The sequence below is a fragment of the Dipodomys ordii genome, unplaced genomic scaffold, assembly GCF_000151885.1.
Source record: "Dipodomys ordii isolate 6190 unplaced genomic scaffold, Dord_2.0 Scaffold95, whole genome shotgun sequence".
Lineage (NCBI taxonomy): Eukaryota > Metazoa > Chordata > Mammalia > Rodentia > Heteromyidae > Dipodomys > Dipodomys ordii.
Genome location: NW_012267311.1, coordinates 2822094 through 2835101, shown reverse-complemented (window position 1 = coordinate 2835101; position 13008 = coordinate 2822094). Strand labels below are relative to the sequence as shown.

At 39.9% G+C, this 13008-nt stretch overlaps 1 protein-coding gene across 2 annotated transcripts in view; it reads right to left on the bottom strand.

The window, feature by feature from the left end:
• Ube2r2 (ubiquitin-conjugating enzyme E2R 2) overlaps window positions 1–13008 on the bottom strand; it is a 91515-nt gene that overhangs the window by 28177 nt on the left and 50330 nt on the right. The window contains exon 2 of one of the 2 annotated variants that reach the window (XM_013026658.1): window positions 9862–9948. The exons of the other annotated variant lie outside the window; for it this stretch is intronic. Within the exon in view, the coding sequence (XP_012882112.1) occupies window positions 9862–9948 (87 nt within the window). The remainder of the gene's footprint in view (window positions 1–9861; window positions 9949–13008) is intronic. 2 annotated transcript variants of the gene reach the window in all.

Genomic DNA, 13008 nt, shown 5'->3' with positions numbered 1-13008 from the left:
AAAAAAAAGAAGCTCAGGGCCTGAGTTCAAGCTCTAAGACTGGCACCAAAAGAGAGAGAATGAATAGTAGCTTGGATAAGAAAACAAGGTCTTTCCCTTCCCTTCCACAAATTATACCAACATCAAATACAGTGAAAGCAGGGGTTATACTGTGGAGGAGAGACATACAAAGCAACAAAGAAATCATCAAATGGTTTAAATAGGGACACAGGTGGACCCACTGCAACAATCATTAAAAAGAACTTTACAACTTTGGGGGTGGGGAGGGATAACAGAGGAGGCGGCAACAATGTTTGATAAGAAATGTACTCATTACCTTGCTCATGTAATTGTAACTCCTCTATACAGTATTTTCACAATTAAAAAAAAGAAAACAAGGTCCAACTATTTGTTGCCTTCAAGAAACAGACCACTGATAAAGACAAAAATAGTTGAGAGTAAAAGGACTAAAAAAGCCTTTCCAAGAAAATGCACCCTGAAAGTAAACAGGAGTAGCCCTACTTACATCTATCTGCTAACGCTGACTTCAAGTTAAAATCATTCAGAAAAGGTCACTTCATATTAATAAAGGAAATGATTACCAGGCACTGGTGGCTCACACTTCTCATCCTAACTACTCAGGAAGCTGAGATCAGAAGATTGCAGTTCAAAGCCAGCTGGGGCAGGAAATTCCATGAGACTCTTATTTCCAATTAAAACACCAGAAAACCAGAAGTGGCGCTGTAGCTCAAAGCGCTAGAATGCTAGCGTTAGTGAAAGAGCTCAGAGTACCTAGGCCCAGAGTTCAAGCCCACCACCGACAACACCAAAAAAAAAAAAAAGGAAGTGATTCATGAAAAGGAAATTACAGTTGTCAATATATAAGCATCAACACACTCATGCAATATACATCATACTCAGGTTCATTAAACAAAAACTCCTTGGTAAGATTCCCAACACAGTGGGAGACTTTAACAATAAATAATAAGTCATCCAAACAGAAGATAAGCAAAGAAAATGCAGATTTAAATGACACCACAAACCAAATGGACTTAACAGACATCTACAGAATATTTACCCAGTAACCCCACAATATACCTCGTTCTCAGCAGCCCATGGAACTGTCTCCAAAACAGATAAAATTCTAGGACATACTTTTTTTTTTTTGTCCGGTCGTGGAGCCTGAACTCTGGGCCTGGGTTCTGTCCCTGAGCTCTTCAGCTCAAGGCTAGCACTCTACCACTTGAGCCACAGCGCCACTTCCGGCTTTTTTCTCTTTGCTTATGTGGTGCTGAGGAATCGAACCCAGGGCCTCAGGCATGCAAGGCAAGCGCTCTACCACTGAGCCACCTTCCCAGCCCATCTAGGACATACTTTAAGTCTGAGCAAACACAAGAAAACTGAAATAATCTCATATCTGAGTATAATAGAGTTAAATGAGAACTCAACAGGCAAAAGGTAATACATCAAACATATGGAAATGTAATAACACTGTTGGATAACTGGTGGATCACTGAAGAAATAGAGAAAGAAATCAAAAAGCTTGGGGGTGGGGGAAAGGAACATTCAAATACATAACTGATTCAATTCAACTCAAACAAACCAAACTAGTAGAAATAGTAAAAATTAGGGCAGAAGTTAATGAAATAGAAACTTAAAAAACCTACAAAGAATCAATGAAACAAAGTTATTAAGATAGTACCCCTAGGGGCTGGGAAGGTGGCTCAGTGGCAGAGCGCTTGCCTTGCATGCCTGAGGCCCTGGGTTCAATTCCTCAGCACCATATAAGCAAAAAGAAAAAAAAAAGCCGGAAGTGGCGCTGTGGCTCAAGTGGTAGAGCACTAGCCTTGAGCTGAAGAGCTGAGAAACAGGGCCTAGACTCAGAGTTCAGGCCCCACAAAAAAAAGTCCCCCTAGCTCCCTTAAAGAGAGAGAGGGAAAGAGGGAGAGAGAGAGAGAAGCAAAGGAAAGGATGACATTGTTCAAAAAAAGTACTCAATTACCTGACTTACGAAATGGTAACCCCTCTGTACAACAGCTTAAAAATAACAAAAAAAATTTTTTAAGGAGAAGTGATGCAAATCAATTTAGAGGTGAAAAAGGAAAAGTCACAATAAATACTAAAGAAATCCAAAATATCATCAGAGGATACTTTGAAAACCTATACAAGGGGGCTGGGAAGGTGGCTCAGTGGTAGAGCGCTTGCTTGCATGCCTGAGGCCCTGGGTTCGATTCCTCAGCACCACATAAGCAAAAAGAAAAAAAAAGCCGGAAGTGGTGCTGTGGCTCAAGTGGTAGAGCGCTAGCCTTGAGCTGAAGAGCTGAGGGACAGTGCCCAGGCCCAGAGTTCAGGCCCCACGACCAACCTCCCCCCAAACAAAACAAAACAAAACAAACTTTCCTTGCCCTCAAACACTAATAGGCCCCACGACTGGACCCCAAAAAAAAAAAAGAAAAGAAAACCTATACAAAAAAAAAGGGAAACATCTTAAGGAGATGGATACACTTTCTAGATCCATATGAGCTGCCAAAGTTGAGCCAAGAAGATATAAACCACTAAGCAAGCTATGACAAGCAATAAGATGGAAGCAGTAAAAGTCTTGAATTCAGACAATGTAACAATTCTATCTTTAAAAAAAAAATTTCTCCATGGTGAACTTAAATGAGAGTCACATGCATTAATTAATGCTCAATAAATACAACATTTCAAAATTATGCAGACATACTTCTTGAAACTGTAGCTTAAATGCCAGATCCTAGGAGCTCATACCTGCAATCCCAGGCTCTCAGGAGGCTGAGATATGAGAGTTTGGTTCAAAACCAGTCCACCAGTAAAGTCTGTGAGACTTTTCTCTCCAATTAACCACCAGAAAGCCAGAAGGGGAGCCTTGGCTCAAGGAGTGGAGCACCAAATTTGAGTGAAAAAGCTCAGGACAGTGTCCAGGCCCTGAATTCAAGTTCCAGTACCAACACAAGGAGAAGAAAAAAATAAAATTGGGCAATGAGCCCATACTTCAGAGTTTAGTTGTCATAAATATGTCAGCTTTGAGCAGTTATAAGAGAATTCTTTGTCTGCCAAAGATAAACTACACAAAAGGAATTTTGTATCTGATAATAAACTTTTTACTTGTAGTATTGGTGATTGAACCTAGAACCTCACATTTGCAGAAACTTCACCACTTGAGCCTTACTCAAATCAGTAATGAACATTATAAAACTAAAAATCTAAATATCAAAAGCTTTTTTTCTTTTTTTTGCTGCTTGTGGGGCCTGAAATCTGGGCCTGGGCGCTGTCCTTCAGCTCTTCAGCTCAAGGCTAGTGCCCTACTGCTTGAGCCACAGCACCACTTCTGGGTTTTTCTGCTTATGTGGTCTGAGGAATCGAACCCAGGGCTTCATGCATGCAAGGCAAGCACTCTACCACTGAGCCACCTTCCCAGCCTCAAAAGTTTTTGATATTTTCAAAGTACTTGTATTACTGTTTCCAAAGAAACAAACATAATTCATAATCCACGGTATACATAGTGTCTCTGACTTCCTTACAAAGGTTCAACTTATCATTTTTTAACTGACACCCTGTGAGAAAATACTGAGTAGATACCATACTTTAAATTTTGAACTTTGATCTTTTCTCAGGCTCTTTTTTCAGGCTGACAAATATGCCATTGTCTCATAATACAGGGCAATATCAACAAGCTATGGAACCAAAACAGGTAAAATATTGATAATTTATTTATTTATTCATTCATTCATTTATTGGGTCCAGTCGTGGGGCCTGAACTCTGGGCCTGGGCGCTGTCCCTCAGCTCTCCAGCTCAAGGCTAGCGCTTCACCACTTGAGCTACAGCGCCACTTCCGGCCCCATGACCAGCAAAAAAAAAAAAAAACAGAAATTAGGTTAGAAATTTTTAGTTTTGCTTTTGTGCCAGTCCTGGGGCTTGAACTCAGGTCCTAGGCGCTTTTCCTGAACTTTCTTTTTTGTTGTTTTTTTTTTTGGTCGGTCGTGGGGCATTCGTGAGCTGACAGGCTTTACAATTACGTCCTCAATGAGTTGATTTCCTTGCCTAATTTTTACTTCTGAGTGTCGGAGCAAGTCCTGCATTCTTTGGGTTCCCATGTTGGAGACCCGATGGATTCTCTTTTTTTTTTTTTTTTTTTTTTGGGTCTGGTCATGGGGCCTGAATTCTGGGTCTGGGCGCTGTCCCTCAGTTCTTCAGCTCAAGGCTAGAGCTCTACCACTTGAGCCACAGCGCCACTTACGGCTTTTTTTTTTTATCTTTTTGCTTATGTGGTGCTGAGGAATGGATCCCAGGGCCTCAGGCATGCAAGGCAAGCGCTCTACCACCTTCCCAGCCCAATGTTGATATTTTACATTATACTACATCGTCAGCATTATTTTGGATGCAAATACTCAAGAAATTACAAAGGATATTCAATAGTTTATTGTAACATAAGTTTTATATGAAGATTATCTTGCCCAAAGAGTATCATATGTGTCTGAAGTACTACTAACATTGGCTAGGCTAAGTTATGATGTATATTTGATGTATTAAATGTTTGAGATTTTTTTTTACAGGTGAGGATTGCCAGCCCTACATATATTTACACACACACACACACACACAATTTTGGTGGTCTGGGGACTTGAACCTTGAACTTAGGGCTGGGGCCAAGCTAGCTAGCACTCTACCACTAGAGCCACAGCTCCACTTCCAATTTTTTGATAGCTAGTTGGAAGATAAGAGTCTCTCAAACTTTTCTGCCCTGGCTAGCTTCAAACTGCAATCTCAGATCTCAGCCAACTACTAAGTAGCAAGCATTATAGGTATGAGCTACTAACACTTGGCTCTTAACTTGTATTTTTTAAGTTACACTGGTATGATCAAGACATAAATTTTTCACTATTCACATGAGGGCTACCTATTGTTTTTAAAAATTAAAAGTGGGGCATTAGCTAATTGTGGTGGCATATGCGGTAGCAATAATTTTATCACTAGAGAAACTGAGAATCACAAGATCAAGGACAGACTTCGCTATATAGGGAATTCCAGACCAGAATCAAGTTAAGATCTTCATTCAAAAAAAAAAGCAATTACAAGATTAAAACAAATGAACTCTTCCACAAACCCAAATGTAAAGTAAATACACTATTAGCCTGGCACCAGTGGCTCATACATATACTTGTAATCCTAGCTACTTAAGAGGCTGACATCTGAAGATTGCATTTTGAAGTGAGCCTGGGTAAACAAATCCAAGTGACTCTTATCCCTAATTAGGCAGCCAAAAGCAACAGAAGGGGAAGTATAGCTCTAGTGCTAGAGCACCAGCCTTGAACAGAAAAAGCTAAGCAAGAGTTGAGTCCCTGAATTCAAGTCATTACCAGCATAAAAAAAAAGACTATAATCTGTCATAATCTCACAATATAATACAATAATTCTAATTAGAAATTCAATGTATCTAACTAAGCTCAGTGGAGTGGTGCATGCATACAATCTCAGCTACTTGAGGCTGAAGTAGGAAGGATTCCAAATTCCAGGGCAGCCTATATACACCCTTTCTCCAAAAAACAAACATACTATATATATAAAGGCTGGAGGTATAACTCTGTGGTAAAGCATGAATGAGACCCTGGATTCAATCCCCAGTGAAATAAAAATACATACAACACATTAACATTAACATTACTTTTCAAGCAACTAAAGCTAAACAAAATTGCTCTAGTAATCATCTTTACATTTTCATTAACCTCTGGCTACAATTCCAAGTTAAGACATCTTCTGAAAAAGCACTATTTTGTGATAATGACAACCAGCTACTCTTCAAAATCTAATTTATGAAGTGGTACTGTGGCTCAAGTGGTAGAGTGCTAGTCTTGAGCTGAAGAGCAGAGGGACAGCGCCCAGGCCCAGAGTTCAAGCCCCATGACTGACAATAAAACAAAAACAAAAAAGCAGCAAATCTAATTGAATCTTCCTGCTAGTATTTTTGTTGTTGTTGTTGGTTGTGGGGCTTGAACTCTGGGTCTGGGCACTGTCCCTCAGCTCTTCAGCTCAAGGCTAGCACTCTACCACTTGAGCCACAGCACCACTTCCAGCTTTTTCTGAGAAACTGAACCCTGGGCCTCATGCATGAAAGGCAAGCACTCTATCACTGAGCCACCTTCCCAGCCCCCCTGCTAGTATTTTCAAGGTACCTCAAGACACTGTATCAAAACTGTTACTTTTAGCCAGGTGCTAGTGGCTTCTGTAATAGATGCCCAGTAGGCTGAGATCCAAAGGATAAAGGTTCAAAGAACAGTCTGAGACTTAATCTCAAAAATTACCAGCAAAAAGTAGGGTTAGAACATGGTTCAAATAACAGTGGCAACTAAGCAAGCAAGCTTTAAATTCAAATCCTAATGCTAACTATAAGAGATCAAACCCACACCCTTGTTTGTACATTCCAGACAGATGCTCTACTATTGAGCTATATACAGAACTTCCATAAGTTAACTTTTATTATATATTCCCTGAGTTGAAAAAAAAAATCTTTTTGGGGCCGTTGGGCTTGGGGTGGGAGAGGTACTGGGGCTTCAACTCAGGACCAGTATTTCAGCTTTGTTGCTCAAGGTTGGTGGCTCTACCAACTGATCCATATCTCCACCTCTGTCTTTTTGAAGATAAGAGTCCCACAGACTTTTCTAGAGCTGGCTTTGCACTAAGATCAGGTCTCAGCCCCCTGAGTAGCTAAAATTATGGGCATAAGCCACGGGCACCTAGCTGAAAAGTAATTTTTAAATTAATGTAAAGTTCACATCTAGGATTTAGAATATGATCAATACTTCCTAACACACTTAAGAAATAACATGGGGCTGGGAAGGTGTCTCAGTGGTAGAGCGCTTGCCTTGCATGCATGAGGCCCTGGGTTCAATTCCTCAGCACCACATAAGCAAAAAAAACCAGAAGTGGCGCTGTGGCTCAAGTGTTACAGCACTAGCCTTGAGCTGAAGAGCTGAGGGACAGTGCCCAGGCCCAGAGTTCAGGCCCCATGACAGGCAAAAAAAAAAAAAAAAAGTAGAGCAGCCAGAAGCCAGTGACTCACACCTGTAATCCCAGCTACTTAAGGAGGCTAAAATTTGAGGATCATGGTTTGAAGCCAACCAGGAAAGGCCATGGGACTCTTATTCCCAATTAACCATCAAAAAGCATAAGACTCTGAGTTCAAGCACCAGTACACCAGCACAAAAAATAAAATCATTGGCTCATGTGTCAGAGAACTTGCTCAAGTAAGCCCAAGGCTCTGAATTCAATCCAAAATAATCAATTTAAAAAATAAAAGTTATGTACAACGACCATAAAACAAACATAATCCTTCCCTCTGTTGGCTAATAGCCAGGTGTATGTAGCACTTCAGTATTATTTAGAGGTTCCTACTCTATGTGCTTTAGCATACATCCTTCTCTGCGTAGGGAATAAGAAGCAAACCAATTCAGGCATCCTTCCCTAGGTACCAGCTTTTTACTAGTTAATTGGAGTTAAGAGTCTCTCAGGTTTGCCGGGCGCCAGTGGCTCACACCTGTAATCCTAGCTACTTGGGAGACTGAGAGCTGAGGATCCCGGTTCAAAGCCAGCCTGGGCAGGAATGTCCGTAAGACTCTTATCTCCAATAAACCACCAGAAAACCAGAAGTGGTGCTGTGGCTCAAGTGGTAGAGTGCTCGCCTGAGCTGAAGAGCTGAGGAACCAGGCCCAGAGTTCAAGCCCTACGACTGGAGTAAAAAAAAAAATTCAATTCTGTCCTACAATAGATGATTCAAAAACTGCAGTATTTATAAATGGAATTTCACACAGCCATTAGAAAGAGTATTGTGTCATCTGCAGGGAAATGGATGGATATAGAACAAATCATGGTAAGTGGGGTAAGCCAAGCTCAGAGAGACAAGTCTCTGAGACTTATCCAATTAACCACCAAAAACAAGGAAGTAGAACACACACACATACAAAAAAGTGGGGTCTTCACACTATATATTCATTATTAGGATTGGTGCCCTTATAAAAGATGTAAAAAAAAAGCCAGGTGCCAGTAACTCACATCTGTAATTCTAGCTACTCAGGAGGCTGAGATCTGAGGATCATGGTTTGAAACTAGCCCGGACAAGAGTCTGTGAACTCTTCAATAAGTTATTAAGGCTGGAAATGGCACTATGGTTCAAGTGGTAGAGTGCTAGCCTTGAACAAAAAGAGGCTCAAAGAGAGAATCCAGGCCCTGAGTTCAAACCCTGGGGCAGGCAAAACAACAACAACAACAAAAACCTGCAAAAGTTAAGTGCTAGTGGCTCACAGCTATAATCCTTGCTACTCAGGATGCTGAGATGTGAGGACTGCAGTTTGAAGCCAGCACTAGGTGCTGGTGGCTAACACCTGTAATTCTGCCTACTCAGTAGGAAGCTAAAATCTGAGGATTAAGGTTCAAAGCCAACCTGGGCAGGAAAGTCTGTGAAACCTTTATTTCCAATTAACCACCAAAAAGTGGAGCTGTGGCTCAAGTGGTAGAGTCCTAACCTTGAGCAAAAAAGCTCAGCACCCAGACCATGAGTTCAAGCCCCAGGACTAACAAGAACAACAAAAAAGATGCAAAAGAAAGCTGCTATACCTCTTCAGCAATGTGATAAAGCATCAAGGCATTATCTCAATAGAACAAAAATTCTCAGGAGTCACTAAATCTGCTGGCACTTTGTTCTTAGTCTTCCCAACTCTCAGCACCAATATAAGCAATATAATTTAATTGCTCATTAACTACTCAAACTAGGGTATTTTGCTATAGCAACACAGTGAACCTAAGATACCAAGTATTCTTCTGAGACTATTGACAGTTTAATCTTAAGAAATAATAAATTAGTTCTACATACCTCTCCTACAATTGGGTAAACTTTGTTATACAGAATTGTATTTTCTCTAATGTTTATTATTTTAAATTCCAAAACAAAATCAAACCACTAATACCCTAGGAACTTACTATTTCTGGAAAGGAAAACTGTATTACCTTTTCAGTACTAGTATGACCTATTTGAAAAAAAGAAATCACAGCAGATATGAGGCTTAGACTAGAAGAGCCCCAATTCAAGGCTAGCCTGAGATACAGTATGAAATCCTGTCACACAAGAAAGAGTCGGAAAGAGGGCAAAGGAAAGAACAGAAAAAAAGTCAGGAATTACAGAAAAAGCACATGTGTGAAACTTAAAAGCTGCTCCATTATGCTAGTACATTATTCTTGCAATGTTATAACTTAGCCTGAAGCTAGTATGTTTCAATCACCTAAGGTAATGCTAGTTTCTGCAGGCATGTTGATTTGTTCAGAAGAACCTCACCTTGGATTTATTCCAAAAAAGGCTTTCAAATGTTCAGCAGTAACTCCTGAAAGGAGGCCAGTCCAAATGTAGAATAAATCCCCCCAAAAAGCTGAATCTCTGATCAACAGGTGACCCTGGCTGTGAAGTTAGAGGATAGGTACACAAATAAATTTATATGCCTTTATTAAATATTTAGATGCCTACATTAACACATGTGTACTGTAATCTCAGCAATAAGGTAATAGGTTTAAAGCCTCAATAATTAGACAATACATTCTAGGTATTATAAATCCACTTCAATTTTAGATAATTAAACTTAGAGACTATTAACTGAATGTACAAAAATCATGAACACTTCTGTATGGCTATAGTACATAATGACATACAGAGAGCTTTAAAAGAACAACTGCGTACATGTGTGGTGTGGGGGATGGAACTCAGGGTGTTTTGTATGCTAACTGAATACTATCACTGAGCTCCATTCCCAGTCCCAGTCTATTTTAAGAATTAACCAGGAAAATAAATCTACACACAAATTTATGATTACATTGCTTACCTCATAAATGTTGGGGTGCCACATTTTGGTCAAGAATCTGAAGGTAGGTGGTGAATATGGATAGTCAATAGGAAATTTAATATGTGCCTGAAAAAAAAAGAAAGACATGCTAATAAATGAAACTAATTCATCTAATACTTCACCCTGTTAAACTCCCAAAGAAACAAAGCTTCTTTCTATAGAGCATACTCCTAAGTATAAAGTAACTCATTTATAATTTACTATCCCTAGTGATGCAGTTATAAAAGCATGATCTTTGAGGAATCCTTCAAACATATATGAGACTATGTTACACTATCAAAACTGAAGTATTATAATTTTTAAGTCAACTCATGGGAATGCATGTTACATCCATTGTTTTTCTTTTTTGTTCTGAAGTGCTGGGGATGGAATCCAGAGCCCTTCTTTCACAAGCTAGGCAAGCACTTGACCACTGAGCTACATGCCTAACATGGAATACTGATTTTTTTTAATAGCAATAAACTAATAAGGCCATTCTGTACAGCATCAAAAATGAAAAGGTAGTATATTTTTCTTTTTACTCACATAGTTTAAATATTATCTTCTCACCTAGAAATAACAGCATTCTGATGTAGTTCCTTATAATAGTTTTCTGCTTTATCCATGTTTTCATTTCCTTACAAAAAAAAAATACTTTTAAGCCAAGCAACAGTGGCTCATGTCTATAATCCTAGCTAACTGGGAAGCTGAAATCGAGAATTGCAGCTCAAAGCCAGGCTGGGCAGGAAAGCCTCTGAGACCCTTCTCTCCAATTAACTAACAAAAAAAACCAGAAGTGGAACAGTGGCTCAAGAAGTAAAGTGCTAACCCTGAGCTTGACAGTGCCCAGGCCCTAAGTTCAAGCCCCAGGATGCCCTCCCCCCAAAAAGAATACTGTGTTAATCATAATGATCATAAATGTAAAGATTTTTCTTTTCTGTGCTGGTCCTGGGGCTTGAACTCAGAGCCTGGGCACTGTCCCTGAGCTTCTTTTTACTAAAAGCTAACAATCTACCACTTAAGCACAGCGTCACTTCTGGCTTTTTCTGTTTCTGTGGTACTGAGGAGTCAACCCCACTAAGCCACATTCCCAGCCCCATTAACACAATATTCTATCATATATATGATAAATACATATTCTATCATATTCATATAGATGAGCTTTTTTTTTAATGATTTAATTATTTTGGAGCATTTAGGGTGCTTCTCTTTTGTTTCTTATTTTGGTGCTGTTAGGGACCAAACTCAGGGACTCAAGTATACCAGGCAAGCACTCTACCACTGAGCCAAATCCCCAATCCAGCTTCCCACATGTTTGCAATTATGAATACTATTGTAGTGAGTATCTTTGGTGAGCCCTCCAAAGTTCTTTGCTAGCTGGGCACCGGTGGCTCATGCCTGTAATCCCAGCTACTTAGTAGGCTGAGATCTGAGGACTGTAGTTCAAAGCCAGTGCAGGCAAGAAAGTCTGTGAGAGACTCTTATCTCTAATAAACTACTCAGAAAAAGCCAGAAGTGGCCCTGTGGCTCAAATGGTAGAGTGCTAGCCTTAAGCACAAAGAGACCCAGGAACAGTCCTGAAGTTTCAAGCCCCAGGACTGGTGCGACCCCCCCCCAAAAAAAGTTACCTACTAAAAAAGCAATGAGAAATTTGCCAAAAATTATAAAGATGTCCAGGCACCGATGGCTCATGCCTGCAATCCTACTCAGAAGGCTGAGATCTAAGCAGACTCTTATCTCCAATATAAAAAAAACAAAACCCAGAAGTGAAGCTATGCCTCAAACAATAAGACTACTTGAGCAAAAAAGCTGAGGGACATTGTCCAGGCCCTGAGCTGAAGCCCTAGGATTGGCACCAAAAAAAAAAAAAAAAAGTAAAGATGAACTTTTTTAGAATCCTTGAAAATAGCCAAACTCAGAAATGGTGATGTACATATGTTGTACCAGCACAAGGATCTTGAGTTTGAATCTAGCTTTGGTCACTTATCAAGACTGTCAAAAGGATAGGAGAGAAAACAAAAAGCTTCCAACAATTCACGAAAAACAGCTAAACTTAATTTAAAAAACAAAACAAAAAGTTTTGGAGTTTTAAATTAACCTTCTCCAATCCTATGCTCTATAGCTGTGCAGAAGCTCTAAAAAGAAAAGGTCACGTTCAATGTGAAAAATGGGAGAAGTCAGCTGTATCTCTTCCTATCACCCTGGTTAAGAAAAATCTTCCTAGAAAAGATGGGTGGCTCACCCCTATAATCCTAGCTACTCAGGAAGCTAAGAGGTGAGGATCACAGTTCAAAGCCAAGCCCAGGCAGAGAAGTCTGAGACATCTCCAATTAACCACCTAAAAACCAGAAGTGACACTGTGGCTCGAAGTGGTAGAGTGGCTAGCCTTCAGTGAAAAAACTTGGGGATAGTGCCCAGGCCCTAAGTTTAAGCCCCACGACCACCACCACCAACAACAAAATCTTCCTAGAGAATAAAGATACACCTTGGATCTCACATTATTCTAAAAAATTTGAAGCAGTGGTGGTGACTGGTCTCAATTAAGAGTTTGCCACAAACACAATACCATGATTTACTAATAACCTTTGAAAACAAATTTCCTCACCCAACTGAGAAGAGTTCCACATACAGGAAGAAGCCTTTGAAATAGTGTTGCAATGTAGTTCTGAAACTGACTATCTGATTCATCCTTCCAGTTGATATACCACCACATAGCCATCACCCATTTTAAGGAAACTACAAGAAACCACCAACTAAAAGGAGATAGGAGATTTAAATCTCCAGATTCTGGACCCAGATGTGTGGCACAAACCACACAAAATTTATGAATAAACACACAGCAATATGTTTCCCTCAAAAATTAGACAGGTGACAGTGCTCAGGCCCAGAGTTCAGGCCCCATGACCAGACCCCCCCAAAAGAATAACATAAAATAAAATATTGGGAGAAAATGAGGGAGGGGGTAACACTTTTCTAAAATAAAGGTACTCATTACCTTACTTATATAACTGTAACCCCTCTGTACACCACTTTACAATAAAATTTAAATTTAAAAAATAATAAAGAAATTTGGAGGTAGGGGAAGATGGGAAGGGATGGTATGGGGAAACAAAGGAGGAGGCAACAATGCTTGATAAGAAATGTACT